This window comes from Hyaena hyaena, unplaced genomic scaffold (assembly GCF_003009895.1).
Source record: "Hyaena hyaena isolate Hyena2069 unplaced genomic scaffold, ASM300989v1 scaffold_229, whole genome shotgun sequence".
Taxonomy (NCBI): domain Eukaryota; kingdom Metazoa; phylum Chordata; class Mammalia; order Carnivora; family Hyaenidae; genus Hyaena; species Hyaena hyaena.
In genome coordinates, this window is record NW_024080861.1 from 208441 (window position 1) to 227171 (window position 18731).

Sequence of the window (18731 nt, forward strand, 5' to 3'; positions counted from 1 at the left end):
CCATTTCATGTTTGTTCTTTTAATGAAATGGCTTTTGTTACTGTGTTATCTCCTATGAGAAAGGAAGTGTTCTTATGTTCCGTAGAAATAATGGTTACCCTGTCAAGGCAAATAAGCTATATTCCTGTATGTGGCCATGTTAAAGGATATTTTTAAGATAGCAATCATGAGTCTCACACAGATGTATCATGAACATGGATCAAAGATTTATGCAACTCATGATAGATTTTGCAACTGTCTCAGAAGAACCAAAGAACAGACATAGAGGCAATCATAGAATGCTGAGATAAATTTACTAATAGGTGCAAAACTGGTCAATAGCCACAGGACGATAAAGTGTAATGGTTGGAATTCTCTCTGGGGGATAGGAGGAAGCATCAATTGCATGTCCACAGGACAACAATCATTTGCAACTTTAATGGGTGAGAATCATTTGATTACTATCAGTTTTCTATGACTTTCAGAGTTGTAAATTAATCCAGTCAGAGACAATGAAAAGCATAGACCCCTATAGAATCAGGTAATCCTGTGGGGCCCTAGGACGATGCCAGAATTTCCCTGAAACAACACCTAGCAATCTTTTTGCTGATGACCGTCTTTCAGTTTTCCTTACAGCAAGATAATGGGCAAGGAAGTGAGTCCTCATGTAGGAGACTGAAACTGAGAAACAGGATCTTTGGTAGATGAGAAAGGAGATACCATATTATCGCCTTCTCATTCTGTATCCCGAGTCTGGCCTTGAAGGAGTCATCATAGCCAAGGGTGGCTTCCTGGAGACTGGAGGGAAAGATAGCTTTTGTGGTGAAAAAGCAGGATAGAAGCTAGGAAAGATTCCTCACTTTGTTCGACCAGCTAAAGAATGTGTCAGCCTCTTCCTTCAAAACAGATTGTTTATATTCATGTCATTCACTTTACCTTTCTATCTTTTGGTCTTTTTCTTAACCCCTTTTTTTTAGCAAAGTCTTTTTTTTTTAATGTCTTTCAGGCTGGCCTCAGATGGGTAATAATGGACATTAAGAAGGAGCCTGTGTTTACTCTCAGTCACAGAATTAAGTGGGAAGCAGAGCCTCCAGAGGCCACTGAGGTAGTGGTGGTGGTCATTAATGAGAGCCCTACCCACCACTTCCAGGGACCACATAGTCGTCTTTCCTTCCCAGGAAGTCTGCTGTGACTGCCTACGTCAGTGAGTCAGGAGTCTCTTGGTTGGTTTAGTAAAGTGCTTTTCTTCTTATATTATCACCACTACTACTACTATTACTATTACTATTACTAATTGTTTTAAGTAGGCTTCATGCCCAGTTCAGAGCCCAGTGCTGGGCTTGAACTCACAACCTTGAGATCAAGACCTTAGCTGAGATCAAGCGTTGGACACTTAACCAACTGAGTCACCCAGGCATCCCATTATTGATTTTTATTGTAAGCTTTTATTTTTTTAGTTTTTTAATGTTCATTAATTTTTGAGAGACAGAGCACAAGTCGGGTAGGGCAGAGAGCAAGGGAGACACAGAATGGGAAACAGTCTCCAGGCTCTGAGCTGGCAGCACAGAGCCTGATGTGGGACTTGAACTAGCAAAGCTATGAGATCATGACCTGAGCCAAAGTCGGATGCTTAACTGACTGAGCCACCCAGGTGCCCCAATTATAAGCTTTCTTAAACTTGTAGCTGGGGGTTAATAAATTAGTTAATGGAGAAATAATATTCGCATTAATTTGAATCAACTATTCATAATTCTGTATCATTGCAATTTGGGGTCTTTTTGATTTACTAATTCATGGATTTGTGAACATTTGCTGATTCATTGACCTTGACATTTGTTAGTTATTATAAGTTCTGAGTAAATAACATATGGAAAGATCTAGCACTTGAAAAAATATACATAGATGAGGTAGCAGTAAATAATGATCTTTGTATCTCATGATATAGAAACTTATAATTCTGTCCTGCTAGTACATAGAAATACAGTTGATGCTGTATATTAATCTTACACTCTGAGACATTGCGATACTCACAAGGTTTTTAGCACATAGTTCCTGAGCACCATGGGCTTTCTTCACTTCATGTTTTTTTGATTTTTTTAGACTTACATTTCCTTGTCTCCCATGTCTGCCCCTAAAGAGGGCCAGTGTGAATGCCACAGCATTTGTGACGTCTTCTGATACCACTTGGATTCAGATAGTCCCTCCTCTGAGTCTCTATTGGAACGCTTGCCACTTTGGGTCTTGTATGAGCCATTCCGTGAAGGCAAGAGCCGGACTTTATCTCCTTTCTATATCCCCACAATACCTAGTACCTAGCCTGGTGCTTTGGGTCCCAGTGTAGGAATGGGTTTTTTCAATATTTACCTTGGGACTTAGAGGGGATTATTTGGTTCAGGGGTGAGGTGGGGACTGAGGTGAGGTAGTAGGGGGCAGGAAATCCTTACAGGCAACTTCGCCTGGAAACAGTCCTGTTTCCTTCGCCTGAAATGTATCTTAAAAAGGGAAAATAGACCTTCTTCCTATTTAAAATAATGTTTACCAGTGGGTGATCTACTCCCACTTAAAGTGACTTCGGCTTTTGTTGCCTATCGGGAATGTTTGTAGATTATGTTTCTTTTCTTTCTTTTTTTCTTTCTTTTTTTTTTCTATCTATTCTCCAGTTAGCTAACATACAATGTAGTCTTGGCTTAAGGAGTAGATTCCAGTGATTCATCTCTTACAGACACTACCCAGTGCTCATCCCAACAAGTGCCCTCCTCAGTGCCCATCACTCATTTTCCCCACCCCCATTAACCCTCTTTCTGTTCCCTATATTTAAGAGCCTCTTATGGTTTGCCTCCCTGTTTTTATTTTGTTTTTCCTACCCTTCTCCTATGATCACCTGTTAAGTTTCTCAAATTCCACAGATGAGTGAAATCATGATTTCTCTGACTGACATTTCACTTAGCATAATACCCTTCAGTTCCATCCACCCTGTCGTAAATGGCAAGATTTCTTCTTACTTCCTTTTTGTTTTCTAGGTGGCTGATTGTGCTTGGGATGAAACGATAAAGATATATGATCCTGTTTGCCTCACTATGCCTGCTTGAGATACACCCCTCCAGTCAGAAACAAAGGAGATTGGCTGAGAACTACTTAACAGGAAATAAATGAACTATTAATGACATAGATATTATGCTTTTATATGCTATGCAGATTTCAAATTTGAAAAATTGACCCTGGAATCAGTTTTGAGGCAGCTGATTAAGACTTTGGCTCACCGTATAAGCCTGGTACATAAGCCATATTTCTTAAAATCCTAAGAAATAATTGATGTGATGGAATATCTTGTAGTATCCATTAAACTGTAATCTCTGTGTTGTACAATGGGTTAAAATATGGGAGATCTGTATATTATATTGATAGTGATAGATTTCATTTTTAATTTGTTATTTTTGATGTAAAATATGATCACTGCTGTCAGTAAAAATCAAAATAAACTACATCTCTCGATTACCTATGATTTTATGACATCCTATCAAAGTTACTTTTTCTAACATAGTATATATATGAATACAATGCTATATATAATATAGAAGTATCTAAGGTTCAGTAACAGGGCTCTAATATTGATTTGATTTTATTCAGCAATATTTATTGAGTACTATGTTCTTGACATAGAGACTGAATGAGACTATCTCAAGGATAGGTAGCATGGTTTAAGAACAATGGAATGCTATGGGTTAAGAGCTTACATGTTTTTTATATTTATTCACATCATTTTTAGGTAGTATAACTTTGACTCTATATTTCTCTTTCCTACTTCTCTACCATCAAAAAAAAAAAAAAAATTGGTCTTGGGGAAAAAAGTCTTAGGTCCTACTAAGTTCCAAGCAGTTGCCCTTGAAACTAGCCCTAGGTAATGCTATAAACCCTCCCTAGTACCTCCCTAAATCTCCTTGAAAAATCCCTAAGTGTAGATGACCTGTAAAAACAAAATGTGTGGAAAGTGAAAAACTGGTAAAACAAGCAACTATATAATATTACATTTTGTTATTAAATTTTTAACAAGTTTTTGGGGATTTTTAATTTTTTTTAATGTTTATTCTTTTTTGAGAGAGAGAGCACAAGCAGGAGAGGGGCAGAGAGAGAGAGAGGGAGACAAAATCTGAAGCAGGCTCCAGGCTCTGAGCTGTCAGCACAGAGCCTGATGCGGGGGATCGAGCCCACCAACCAGGATCATGTCCTGAGCAGCAGTCAAAGCCCAACCCACTGAGCCACCCAGGCACCCCACTGTGGTCTTTTAAAAAGCAAAATATACTTGTAGTAATCACAACAAAAATAAATTAGAATATATGTATGTTATGTTATCTAATTTACATATTTACATTGCATATTTATTTACTTGTTCCAGAAAAAAATTGACAGCTTACAACATGCAAAATAAGATCACATAAAAGATAGAAGAAAAGGAGACATAAAGTGAAACCATGACTGGGGCTTAAAAATCTATGCCTCGGGGCGCCTGAGTGGCTCAGTCAGTTAAGCATCTGACTTCCACTCAGGTCATGATCTCACAGTCTGAGTTTGAGCCCTGCGTTGGGCTCTGTGCTGACAGCCCAGAGCCTGGAGCCTGCTTCAGATTCTGTGTCTCCCTCTCTCTCTGCCCTTCCTCCCCTCACACTCTGTCTCTTTTTCACTCTGAAAAATAAATAAACATTAAAAAAAATTTTTTTTAATCTATGCCTCAAAGTCCTTTAGCAAGTTGTTCCTTGGGGCACCTGGGTAGCTCAGTCAGTTAAGTGTGTCTTCGTTTCGGCTGGGGCCATGATCTCCTGGTTCATGAGTTGGAGCCCCACATCCAGTTCTATGCGGGACAGTGTGGAACCTGCTTGGGATTCTGTCTCCACTCCGCCCCTCCCCTGCTAGCTCTCGATCTCTCTCTCAATAAACATTAAAAAGAAAGAAAGAAGGAAAGGAAGGAAGGAAGGGAGGGAGGGAGGGAAGGAAAGGAAAGAAGGAAGGAAGGGAGAGAGAGAGAGAGAGAGAAAAAGAAAGAGAGAAAGAAAGAGAGAGAGAGAGAGAAAGAAAAGAAAGAAAAAAAGAAAGAAAGAAAGAGAAAGAGAGAAAGAAAAAGAAGAGGGAAGGAAGAAAAGAAAAAAGAAAAGAAAAGAAAGAAAGAAAGTTAGTTGCTCCTAGGAACATAACTGGGTAGCCTCGTTGAGTACACAATTCAGCTCCCAAGACCTAAAGGCAAGGACTTCATCCTAGTCCCTGGTGTGGCCCTAGTACCATGCCTGGTGCATAGAAGGCAGCTCAGTAAATATTTGTTAAGTTAATGTTTATTTTATTTATTGATTGTTTTTGAGAGAGAGAGAGAGAGTGCGTGCGTGTGCGCGCACACACGTGAGCGGGGGAGGGGCAGAGGGGGAGAGACAGACTCCCAGGCTGGCTCTGTGCTGAGAGTGCAGAGCTTGATACTGGCCTCTGTCCCACGACTGTGAGATCATGACCTGAGCCGAAATCAAGAGTCGAAAGCTTAACTGACTGAGCCACCCAGGCTCCCCAACTCTTTTCAGTTCTTAGACCAACCCATACAAATTGTTTCTGAGAAGTCCCATAAAGAGGACACTGCTTTCTTAACATGAATATAGTGTAAGGAACAAGGAACTCAGACACATCCTTCGAGCTGTCACGATGACGAAGTTCATCGATCTGTTTCTCACTTCCCTCCAGAACTAGTGACGTCACACTAAGTACAGTTCAGAAAAAGCAGGTTCACAGTGGGTGCTCTCTGTATCAGCCAGATTTATAATAGACCCTTAAAAACACTTAACCCAGATCACATTTACAGTGTGAACTCATATTTACAATGAAATGAAATTGCTTATTTATTTTCCTTTTATGATGCAAGAGAATTTATTAAAATAATCTGTCATGTATCTTTTGAAGCAAAGACTTGTGATTTAGAAACTAACATCTCTTGATTCTTCCACCCTCAATTTTGAGGTTGTTAGAGATGTATGGAACAGTAACCCCATAATACTTAACCCAGGTCCTTAGAATCTCTCAACAGGAGAGAGTGTGGGTTTATCCAGTGGGTTTCCTGGAGTTAAGATTGGAAAACCAGAAGTAAAGGGGCTGGATTCTCTCCTGAAAGAGAATTGCCAAGATTATTAAACTCTTGGTAGTTCACAAGCCAGGCAGCCTCTGGACGGTGTTTGCCTCTTGGCTGTTCAGCTCTTAGCTTTCATCCTGCCTGCCTCCCCAGCTTCTTCTGTGATCTGGGCACAATGTGAGGTGGTTTCTGTATGTTATTTCTTTGATTTTTATAATGTCCCTGCTTGGAAGCCCTCCTGGGTTTTCTGGAGAAAGAAATGAAGGCCCTTGGGAGTCCTAAGAGCCAACAGGTATGAAGCTAGAATGTGAAACCTGCTCTGACTGGATCTGAACCCACAGTCCTGCCACATAGCCTTCCTTTCCTAGGAATCACAGGAATTGGCCCACAGAGAAGTAATAAAGGTGTGGAGCTCTCTGGTGACTAGCTCTTGATCATTCCTGAGGGAAGCAACAAAATGGAGTCTCCAAGTCTAAATTGCTAAGAAGCTGCCCCAGGGCTCTGGAGTGACCCCACCAAGGTTGTCACCCCAAGGGAGATCCAGGCTGAGAGCCAATTGCCTCTTCTGCCTGTGGCACTTTTTAACTGACCAACTTGGCTATAGTTTGGCTCTTCTCAAAATGAACTCAATAATTTCTTAGCAGGCCTCTTGTTGAGTGAGATAATCCACTTAAATATTTTTTACGTCCGGAATACTGGAGTCTGTGTCTCTGCCTTCCTTAGCCAGGTCTCCCCATGACCCTTGTGCTTGGTGTCTTCTAATCAAACTCCTTTTCCTCATTAATGGGCTCCTCTGGCACATGCTTTCTCATGTGCCAATACTGTCCACCAAGGCGCTCAAGTTAAAGACCTATATACCATTCTTGTTCCTTTCCTTTTTCCCATCTCTCTGCTCCCACATGCATCACATAAGTCCTGTCCCTTGTACCCCTAAATACTTCTCCATTCTGTCTCCTGCCTTCAATCCAACCACTACTGCCCTGGTTCAAACCATTGTTAAGTTTTCTCTGGACACTCCCAGCAGATGCTCCGATCCCTTCCTAAATGAGGCGTCTGTTTCTGGTTTTGTGCCCTCAGAGCCATCCTCGCGAACACAGCTGCTGGAGACAGATCTAAAAATGCCATCTGATTACATCTATCTGAGTGTAAAACCTTTCCCTGCTTATAGGATTGCCCACAGGAAAAAGTTCAAGCTCACTCTTTCACACAGCTGTGGTCCTTTGGGGCTGGCCCCTGGCCCTCTCTGCAATATTGCTTCTCTCCATGTGGTCACCAACTTTGTGCTCCACGCCCATGTGCTCACAGGCTTCCCGAATAAATAATGCAGGTTTTCATTTCTGTCTTTGTTCAAGGCAGTCCATGTGCCTGGATTGCCCTGTTCTTGGCTCAGTGAATTATTTATTTTTTATTATAGTTGATACATAATATAGTTGATACATTAGTTTTAGGTACACATTGGTTTGACAAATTCTTACCCATCATTTGAAAGTCATGTGAAATGGCTAAAGAAAAAGACTGATAGCATACAAAAATTAAAATAACAAAACACACCATTAGCAAAACTAAAAGAAGACATAGTAGAAGGTACATTTGCAACATATGTAACAAATTGTTTAATATCCACAATTTGTAATGAGCTTCCAAAGCTCACTATGACAACAATCAAACATAAAAGTGAGCAAAGGATAATAATAGATAATTGACAGATGTAAAAATGCAAATGTTTAATACAATTTAAAAAATACCCAAACTTTGTCTAATTGATGATAAAGAAGTGCAAATTAAAAGATCTGATTCTTTTTTTTTTTTTTTTGCTTATCAGTTTGGCAAACAATAAAATATTGCTAATATCCCATATTAAAGTGGGAGCACCATTATATACCTTTTTGGAAGGCAATTTGGCAATAAAGATTTTATTTATTTTCAACTTTTTTTTCAAAGTTTTACTCATGTTCTAGTTAGTTAACATATAGTGTAATATTCTTTTCAAGAATAGATTTTAGTGATTCATCACTTACATATGACATCCAGTGCTCAACACAAATTCCCTCCTTAATGTCCCACACCCATTTAGCCCATCCCCCCCCACTTCCCTCTATCAACCCTCAGTTTGTTCTCTATGGTGAAGAGTCTCTTATGGTTTGTTTCTCTCTCTTCTTTCCTCTTCCTATATGTTCATCTGTTTTGTTTCCCAAAGTCCACATATAAGTGAAATCATATGGTATTTGTCTTGCTCTGTCTGGCTTATTTCACTTAGCATAATACATTCATTCTATCTCCATCCACATCGTTGCAAATGGCAAGATTTCATTCTTTTTGATAATTGAGTAATATTCCATTGTGTGTATATACATCTTCTTTATCCATTCATCAGTCAATGGATATTTGGATTCTCTCTATAGTTTGGCACTTTTTTTTTTTAAGGTTTATTTTTGAGAGAGAGTGAGAGAGAAACTGAGTGTGAGTGGGAGAGGGGCAGAGAGAGAGGAAGACAGAATCCCAAGTAGGTTCCAGGCTCTGAGCTGTTAGCACAGAGCCCATCATGTGGCTTGAACTCACTAACTGTAAGATCATGACCTGAGCCCAAGTTGGATGTTTAACTGACTGAGCCACCCAGGCATACCTGGCTACTGTTGATAAACATTGGGGTGCGTGTAGCCTTCAAATCTGTATTTTTGCATCCTTTGGGTAAATACCTAGCAGTGCAATTGCTGGATCATTGGGGTAGTTCTGTTCTTAACTCTTTGAGAAACCTCCACACTGTTTTTCCAGAGCAGCTGCACCAGTTTGCATTCCCACCAATAATGCAAGAGTGTTCCCCTTTTTCCGCCTCCTTGCCAACACTTGTTGTTTCTTGTGTTGTTACTTTTAGCCATTCTGACAGGTGTAAAAGTGGTATCTCGTCGTGGTTTTGATTTGTGTTTCCCTGATGATGAGTGATGTTGAGCATCTTTCATGTGTCTATTAGCCATGTGGATGTCTTCTTTGCGAAGATGTCTATTCATTCTTCTGCCCATTTCTTAACTGGCTTATTTGTTTTTTGGGTGTTGAGTTTGATAAGTTCTTTATAGATTTTGGATGGCAATAAAGATTTTAAATTACTCAGACTCAGCTGTTCTAGTTCGAGAGATTCCCTGTCTGTACCCTGCCACCCCAAATAACTAACAGAGTATGTAAGAACAAATATCCAAGCATATTCGTTACATCATTGTTGGGTAAAATCTAGATGCCTGTCTACAGAAGAAAGGTTATACTATAGAACAATCATTTAAAAGAATAAGGTAGAACTATGTGTTCTGACACAGAAAAATACATTGCTATTGACATGTGTATTAGTTATCTATTTCTGTGTAACAAATCACCCCAAAACATAACAGCTTTAAAAAAACATGTATTTATCTTAGAATTTCTATAGGTCAGGAATCCAAGGGTGGCTTAGCTGAGTTGTCCTAGCTCAGATTTTCTCATGACAGTGCAGTTAAGGTGTCACCTGAGTCTGCACGTATCTGAAGCTCAACAGGAGCTGAAGGATAAACATGGTTGTTAGCAGGCCTCAAATACTTACCAGGTGGGACCCTCCACAGGTGGCCTGAGTGTCCATATAACACGGCATCTGGCTTCTTCCAGACTGAATGATAAAAGAGAAAGACAATTGAAGACAGAAGCCTTCAGTCTTTTATAACCTAATCTCAGGGAGTGACACCATCACTTCTGCTGTGCACTATTGGTCACACAGACCAGCCCTGGTAAAAAGTAAGAGGGTTAACCAAAGGTGTGAATATGAGGAAGCAGAGATCTTGGAGGCTTGTTATTGCAATATGCTTTTTAAAAATTTTTTTAAATATTTATTTTTGAGAGGAGAGAGAGAGAGCATGGGCAGGGGAGGGGCAGAGAGAGAGGGAGACACAGAATCCGAGGCAGGTTCCAGGCTCTGAGCTGTCATCACAGGGCCCAATGCAAGGCTTGAACTCATGAACCTCAAGATCATGCCCTGAGCTAAAGTCAGATGCTTAACTGACTGAGCCACCCAGGCACCCCATAATATGCTTTTTAAAATAGCAAATTATAAACAAATATGTAGATATCCTAATTCAATTATTTTTAAAAGGGGATTGTATATGTATAAATATATATGTACAAGAATCATTTTAAGGTTTATTCCAGTAGCCAGCTCTGTGCAGTGGGGTTGGTGATGGGGAGTACAAAGATAGCATGTTCAGTTATTGCTATAAAGTTTGTTTTCCTTTTACATACTATAGTGAGAATGGGTTACTTTTTAAAAAAATATTTTCTTTTTATTTTGAGAGAGAGAATGTGCTCAGGGGAGGAGAAGAGAGAGAGGGAGAGAGAGAATCCCAAGCAGGCTCTGCATAGAGCTCCATTCCACGAATCATGAGATCATGACCTGAGCGGAAATCAAGAGTATGATGCTTAACCAACTTAGCAACCCAGGCACCCAGAGCATGGATTACTTTTACAATTGAAAATAATGAAATAAGACCATATCAGGAAGTCTTCTCTGATACCCCCTCCTAAAACTGATATTATTGCCCTCCTTAATGGTTTCTTGTTTCTACCACAAGACTCCACTGTTGCATACGCATCATTATGTTGCCTCACCTCCACCTGTGAATTCCTAAGATGAGTGCTCATCTTTGAGTCCTTTTTTAAAATATTTTTCAAAAAATTTTAAAAATGTTTTATTTATTTCTGAGAGAGAGAGAGAGAGAGAGAGAGAGAGAGCGAGCGTGAGTAGGGGAGGGTCAGAGAGAGAGGGAGACACAGAATCCAAAACAGGCTCCAGGCCTGAGCTGTCAGCACAGAGCCCGACGTAGGGCTTGAACCCATGAACCCTGAGATCATGACCTGAGCCGAAGTGTTACTTAACGGACTAAGCCACCCAGGTGCCCCTCATCTTTGAATCCTCTGTGGCTAACCAAGTGCCTGGCCCCAAATACTTGCTCTATATGTGTGCCAAATGAATGAAGGATTTATTTTTTTTAATGTTTATTTTTTTAATTTTATGTTTAACAGAGAGAGAGAGAAAGAGACCGGGTGTGAGCAGGGGAGGGGCAGAGAGAGAGAGGGAGACACAGAATCCAAAACAGGCTCCAGGCTCCGAGCTGTCAGAACCAAGCCTGACTCAGGGCTGGAACCCATGAACCGCAAGATCATTACCTGAGCAGAAGTCAGCTGCTTAACAGACTGAACCACCCAGGCGCCCCTGAAGGATTTATTTAATTCCATCAGTATTTATTAGGTAGCTCCAAATATAATAAAGCTTGAGTCTAGATCCTCAGTACCAGTGGGTCAAATAGCTTCTTGACCTTCAGATCTACATTCTTGTTCAATTAACCTTGCTAAACATAGTATTCTTGTTTTTCCCATTTTTCTTTAGGAGCTTATCTAGTAATTGGTGTGGCTGATGGTATTAATTTTTTTAAAATGAAAGCCCTAATGGAAAAGAATTATACGCAATAAAGTGGAGAAAATGAACTGTTCTGTGCCAATGTAGGTTTCAAATATTAAGCTAAATTTTCTTGCCTAAATGAGAAGGGTGAGATAGCTGAATCAGCCCCAAATCTTTTACCTAATGTTAGTATCACAAATGGAAGCAATTATAATTGCTGGCAGAAATGAATCATTCCCAAACTAGGTCTATGCAGACAGTTCTTTATTATATTCACTTAAGATGGCTTAAAGCAACCATCCTTTAACTGGAATGGTCCCCAGAAGCAGAGATCTGTTATTTGCTGATTTCTTTAAAAAGTTAACCTTCAAAGTTTTTAAAACTCTGAGTATACTTTGTACACTTTGTATATATGCTTATACTACACACACGGGGTCTGTGCTTCAAACCCCATTTCCTCAAGAAAACAACATCACATGAAAAACAGAATCCATGAAGTAGACAGTAGTGTGTAACCATCGCTATTAGCAACAAAAACAAAGGATTTCCCAGGGAACCAGAAGCATAGGTTTCAGCATATTGCTTTCCAGAGGTATTCCTGGAAAGTTGACCCACTGAGCCATTTGCAAACATTTTCTTGAGTGTCCACTTGAGGGGGGCAGGGAAGTGGCCCTCCCAGGCGTATGAGCTGGAGGGCTGGTTGAGACCTAGGTCTCTCCCACCAAAGTGAGCTCCCAGCACATGCAAAGCTGGTCCAGAATAAGGACTGGGACAATGCTACCAATACCCGATGTAAATTATTTTTCTGCTCTGGTAAAAATAATCGCGGCTTCAACATCTGGGCTGGAAGTGTCTCCTTCAGCGCAGAGGTGGAAGTATGGAGGAGAAAAAAAAAAAAGAAATGGTTCTTGCAGCAGTTAAGGGTTAGGAGGTTGGGATCTCGATGCAAGTGGGTGGATAAGAAAAATGAACGAAAGAAAGAGGTGGTGCGAAGCATTTTCAAGCTCTCTTCCTCGCTCCCAAGCCCTAGCCTGGTCCATAATTTTTAAGCAGCTGGAAAACTGTTTCTTGAGCGAACCCCTTTGCTGCTCCTGAGTTTCCGGGTCTAGGAGTTACTTTCCAGTGAACGAAATTCAGATCAAAGGGTCACAGAAGCCTTCTACCCTCAGAAAATAAGAATTCTCCTTTTCTTTGGGCCGGATGAGAAGTAAATCATTCTCAAGTCCTGCCGGGGAGCAGACTTGCCCCGGGGGCGGGGGGGAGGTAGGGAGGTAGGGGTTGTCCTCTCCAAAGCAGTCGATGACTACAGGCTAGGCTGCGTTCGGTTCCCGGGCATCCAGAGAAAGCTACCTCCAGTCTCGGCGGCTCTGTCTGGGCCCTGGCTCCAGCCCCCGCTACGCCCTCCCTCCCCTACCAACACACCCCCTCCACCTCCCAGCGCGGCCAGAGGCTCCCCGCCCACCCCTGGGTCACCGTCTCCCCCGAGACCCACCGAAACGGCGGAGGGTTCTCCCTCCCGACACTTAGTTTCTGCTTTTATGCTTATTTCACAGCCTTGCCCCACTTGGAACGTGTGCCCTTGCCTCCGCAGCCGGGGGAGACTACGGACCCCCGCCCCCCCCAAATAAACCCCCTCCCCCCCCCAGAGCCACTCGGATAATCCCAGGTCCCTCCCTAGAAGGCGCATTGGCTGGGGAGCGCGTTGCCCGCTCGGGGAAGAGGCCAGCATTCGCGCCCTAAAGCACTCCGGGGCGGCGTCCTGGGGCCGTGGGTTCCTTCAATGTGGAGACGCTGGCGCCCGAGCATCGGGGAGCCCCGCAGCCCGCTGGCACCGACTTTTTTCCATTTCCTGGCGGATAGCTGGACATGGTCCCGCGGCTGCGCCGGGAGGCACCGTGGATAGAAAAGCGGCTGGAGCTCCGGGTTGGGGGGAGGGGGACACGGGGTGGGGGTGGGGGTTGCTGGTGGTGCGGTCACTTGTTGCGGCTAATGAAAACGGTGCTCGACCCTGGAGCGCCGTTGTTTCTAAAATCTTCTTTAGATGTGCCGGGATCCCCCAGCCGGCGCTCCTGGGCTCGGAGCTGGAAAGAAGAGGCAAGCAGGAGCAGCTGGCTTTTGCGGAGGCGGGGGGGGGGGGGGGGGGGGGGGGGGGGGGGGGGGCGGCGCCCTGGGAGCCCTCCGGGGTGGGCGCTGGGGTGCCGGAGAGGTGCGAGTCCGGTCCCACTGGCGGCGGCGGCGGGGCTTCCAGGCGCAGAGCGTCCGCCCTGTGTAACCGCGCGGGACACAACCCATTGCAGCTCGTCACATACTTAGAAATCGCTGTCGCTAGGGTTCCCGCCACTCCTCTCAGACCAGCCCCCCACCCCTGCCACTTTTCGGAGTCCCCCGCCCCCGTCACTGCCTCCCGGGAGCTGCGGGGCAGTCGGACGCGGAGCGGTGGAGCGGCGAAGACGCCTGTCTGGAGCTGCCCTCTGCAGGGAGCCGGCGCCCCCTGCCCTTGGCCGCGGCGCTGGGCGGTCACCCCCGCCGCCCTCGCTCCGCCGCTCGCGGCTCTCTTCTCTCTCCTTTCGCAGGTGCCGGAGTTCCGCCACCGCGGGGTGCGGCGCGGCAGGCGCGATGCAGCAGCTGTGCCGGGGCCGCGTGCTGGGCATCTCGGTGGCCATCGCGCACGGGGTCTTCTCGGGCTCCCTCAACATCCTGCTCAAGTTCCTCATCAGCCGCTACCAATTCTCCTTCCTGACCCTGGTGCAGTGCCTGACCAGCTCCACGGCGGCGCTGAGCCTGGAGCTGCTGCGGCGCCTGGGGCTCATCGCCGTGCCCCCCTTCGGCTGGAGTCTGGCGCGCTCCTTCGCGGGGGTCGCCGTGCTCTCCACGCTGCAGTCCAGCCTCACGCTCTGGTCCCTGCGCGGCCTCAGTCTGCCCATGTACGTGGTCTTCAAGCGCTGCCTGCCTCTGGTCACCATGCTCATCGGCGTCCTGGTGCTGAAGAACGGCGCGCCCTCGCCCGGGGTGCTCGCCGCGGTGCTCATCACCACCTGCGGCGCCGCCCTGGCAGGTGAGCCCGACCTCCGCCCGCCCCCGGCCCACCCTACCCCGCCGCGGACACTGCGAGGGTCTCTTAGTGCAAGGCCCGCACTTCCAGATGGGGAGACTGAGGCAGAGAGAGACTTTGGATGTAGTTGCTCTGCTCGCGGACGGGACTTCTGGGACCCCGCGGAGCTTTTCCCGGCGCTCCGACCTCCTCCTCCAGAGCGCACCCCTCCCCCCAAGTCCTAGTTTCCGACCCCCGCCCCTACCTAACTCGCTGTCGCCCTCTCCGCCTTCCCTCCCCACCTCCTCCTCTCTCCGCCCTCCCCGCTCCCTCCGCCCCGCACCCCTTCCTTCCTCCAGGAGGGGTCGGAGAGCCGCCTGAGCCTGGGCAGACTGAGTTTTCAGGAGGCGGGGGCGGTGGACATCCCTGGGTCACGCGGGGCTGGAGCGGTGGGGGGCGGGGGACGATGGAAATCAAGCTTGAGCCGCCGGAGCTAGTTTAGGGTCTCTGGCACCGCGCGAGGTCTAGCGGCGCAAGGCGGGGGAGGGGGAGGAGGCGCGGATTAAGACCCACGTGAGGGCCGAGCTGGACGGACTGAGCCCGGTGGGAACCTTCACTCGGAGGTCGAGAGGGAGGCGTTCGCTCGGCGCCCAGCCCGGTTAGAAGACACTAGCTGGGGATCCCTCTTCCTTCCGGGGCCCAAAAGAGGGGGCCGGGTACGACGCTCCCGGGTGACCTCCGTGCCTACCCCCGGGGTATCTGCGGCCCCCGGCCCTTTGTGCACAGAACTGGACAGGGTGCCCCCGGGATAGGTAGGTACGGCTCCTCCGCTCAGGCTTCGAACTCACTGGCTGAGCTTGGCTTCTTCGTTTGATACCTGTGGGTCGACCTGGGACTCGAACCCTAAGTACTCTCCAACCCTAAGCGTGGCCCCAGTGAATACCCACCCGCGCCAACCCGGTGTCTTCTTTTTTTCCTTCCTGCGCCTGGCTCCGTGCTTCGCTGGGGCGCTCCAGGGGCCGGCGACCTGACGGGCGACCCCATGGGCTACGTAACGGGCGTGCTGGCGGTCCTGGTGCACGCCGCCTACCTGGTGCTCATCCAGAAGGCCAGCGCCGACACCGAGCACGGGCCGCTCACGGCGCAGTACGTCATCGCCGTGTCCGCCACCCCACTGCTGGTGGTCTGCTCCTTCGCCAGCACCGATTCCATCCACGCCTGGACCTTCCCCGGCTGGAAGGACCCTACCATGGTCTGCATCTTCGTGGCCTGCATCTTGATCGGCTGCGCCATGAACTTCACCACGCTGCACTGCACCTACATCAACTCGGCGGTGACCACTAGCTTCGTGGGCGTGGTGAAGAGCATCGCCACCATCACGGTGGGCATGGTGGCCTTCAGCGATGTGGAGCCCACCTCTCTGTTCATTGCCGGCGTGGTGGTGAACACCCTGGGCTCCATCATTTACTGTGTGGCCAAATTCTTGGAGACCAGAAAGCAAAGCAACTACGAGGACCTAGAGACGCTGCCCGGGGGAGAGGAGGCACAGCCAAGTGGAGATCAGCTGCCATTCGTCATGGAGGAGCTGCCCGCGGAGGATGGAAATGGAGGGTCGGGAGGTGGCAAGGCGGCAGGTGGCTCCACTCTGAAAAGCGGGCCAGAGGCCAGGGGCAGCCCCGGAGGGGTCCCGCTGGTGGCTCGGAGTTCGCAGATCACCCACAGCCCGGAGGAAGTGAGCAAGAGGTCACTGAAAGATGCTTACCTCGACGTGTGGAGGTTAGTTAGGGGAACCAAGTATATGAAGAAGGATTACTTGATAGAAAACGAAGAGTTACCCAGTCCTTGAAAAGGAAACGCATGTATGTATATATGTACATACACTTATTTTATATGTTCGAGATAACATATTTTAATGAGGGGCCGCACAATTTTATTCTTTGAGGAGTGGGGAAGGGAAGCAAAGAAAAATGCTGAAACGGCCTGACAGCAACAGAATGAGCAGCTGCGTGAATTATTTAGCCTGAGTTTACCTGACGCATCACAGAGACAAAGGAATGTGAAGGTGAACAAAGTGAGGCAGCCCTCTCGGCTGCAGACAGAAATGCATTCAGTGCAGACTGCACCTGAATTTTCTGTCTTTATAACCATAACCGAATAGCTGCATGTACTAAGAGTTCCTCTACCCACCCCCTCCAGAGATGGAGTGTAGACAGGATGACAGCACTTAATAAGCTCTAAGAGGACATACTGGGATACAACTTCAGTCATAGAACTAGAGTGTTGATGGCCAGCTGAGCAAAAGTATATTATTGAAGTTATGCATATGCATATATACGTATGTATATATGTATACGTACATATACACACATATATATATTGAGTTGACGTTTACTGTTTATAGTCATTTGAAATATCAGGTTTACTTTAATTTTTCTTCACTCAAAAAAATTAAGTGCTCTATTATTCTATTATATATTGGCAGAAAATATTAAAGCTGTTTTGAATATATGAGTTTGTAGCTTTGACCCCGAAGGTTGAGGTTGGCTTTTAGTAATGATAAAAGTATTTTAAAGGTTGTTTGGGGTCATTGCTTCATAATATCCATTATTGAATGCTATAACCTTTTGAAAAGCCAGTTTTACTGTGCCCTATATTCTTTCAAGCAAATGCAAAGGCTGAGAAATAATTCGGTGTTAACTGAAGCCCAAGAAGAAGTGAGACCATCCGGTTAAGCCAGCTCTTCCTAGAGTCACACTGCACATCCCAAACCCTGTGACAAAAACAGCAACTGCTACATTCACTTTATGATATTTTTCTATCTTACATTTGTCAAAATAAAGTATGAGTCTATCTGCTAAAAGACACATTGTTATAAATTTGTTTTAGACATGTGTGTTCTGTTGTCATTGTGTGGTTTGTGTGTGTCTTCAATGTGTGGTGTCTGGTATCTGCTAGGTAGGGGCCACCCCATGGAGACGTTCCTAAGTTAGCTTGGCAGTCCACTTTAAACCACCACCTCTAACAAAAACAACCACGAAAACATTCACATGTTCCAGTCAAGGAAACTGTTATAAAGTAAAATAAACTACTGCCTTGTACGATGGTATCAAAGTCCTCCACCGCCGACATCAGTTAACATGGAGCCTGGGTTGTAATAGTAGAGCGCACGCAGAGGGAGATCTTTCTTTCAGCTCCCTCCGGAGAGGTAATTTGAGAGAAGGCACTTTTATCATTTGCCAGCATGTTTGGGAGACTCTCAGATGGCAGTGTCCCATATTTTTCATTTTCCAAAAAATCTCAACAAAACAAAAAGCAGAATCAAACATGGAAGTTTTAGCTTCATCAGTTTGGATCCACACGCCGGGTGAGCAAATGTAACTTCGGCTGTTTGTGACTAGTGCTGGTTTATTGCTTGTCACAGCCAATTCATCATTTCCACAGGTACCTGTACAAGCCGTTTAAGATGCACGAGCCCTCATATGGCTGCAGTTAAAGGTGGTTGGCTAGGGTTAGAATGACTTCCTTAAAAATAAGCATTAATTTTAATGTCAACATGCCAGAAGACCACAAGACCAGAAGAGAATTAATGAAAAGCCCCAAAGCTGAATGAAACATGTATTTTTTTGTTAATACCATTCTCAGAGAAATGGATAGCATGACTGGCTTTCACTGTAAAAAAAAAAAAAAATCTCTTCTGGTCAAAACTGTTGGTTTGCATTTATTGCAAAAAGATAAACTCTTTCCCGTGAACAAACTGATAGAGACACTGTATCAGTTAAGAGTTACAGAACAAAGAATAGATATATACATACACATATACATATATTTATATATAAATGTATATATAGATAAGCAGAACCAAGAAGATTATATCTGTATCTATCATATCTATCTATCATCTATCTATCTATCTCTCTATCTATCTATCTATCTATCTATCTATCTATTTATCTATCATCTATCTATCATTTGTCTCAAAGAGGGAGATCAGGGAATTGGCAGTTGTGGGGGTTGGCAAATCTAAAATCTGAGGCAGGTCAGCAGGTGGGAAACTCAGGGAGGGTGTTTACACTGCAGTCTTGAGGCAGAAATGTTTCTTCTGAAAACCTGATTCTTTGCTCTTCAAGCCCTCCACTGAGTAGATGAGGCTCACTCCCATTATGGAAGGTTATCTCCTTTATTCAAAATCTACAGATTGTAAACATTAATCACAT

At 45.2% G+C, this 18731-nt stretch overlaps 2 protein-coding genes across 2 annotated transcripts in view; both read left to right on the top strand.

Annotated features, from left to right (window-relative positions):
• The window catches only part of PEX7 (peroxisomal biogenesis factor 7), an 84940-nt gene extending 81132 nt beyond the window's left edge, over positions 1–3808 (top strand). The window contains exon 10 of the mRNA XM_039243562.1: positions 3000–3808. Coding sequence (XP_039099493.1) covers positions 3000–3068 — 69 coding nt within the window. The 3' untranslated portion in view covers positions 3069–3808. The remainder of the gene's footprint in view (positions 1–2999) is intronic.
• Positions 3809–14102: 10294 nt separating this feature from the next.
• SLC35D3 (solute carrier family 35 member D3) lies at positions 14103–16834 on the top strand. The gene is made up of 2 exons (XM_039243582.1): positions 14103–14541; positions 15534–16834. The coding sequence occupies exons 1-2, from the start codon at positions 14103–14105 to the stop codon at positions 16361–16363; spliced, it is 1269 nt and encodes a 422-aa protein (XP_039099513.1). The 3' UTR covers positions 16364–16834.
• Positions 16835–18731: the final 1897 nt, after the last annotated feature.

Bases quoted from the DNA above. Each gene is read 5' to 3' on its own strand.
- SLC35D3 (XM_039243582.1), top strand. From the start codon at position 14,103: ATGCAGCAGCTGTGCCGGGGCCGCGTGCTGGGCATCTCGGTGGCCATC. The intron at 14,542-15,533 runs GTGAGCCCGACC...GGGGCGCTCCAG, and splicing joins CTGCGGCGCCGCCCTGGCAG to GGGCCGGCGACCTGACGGGC.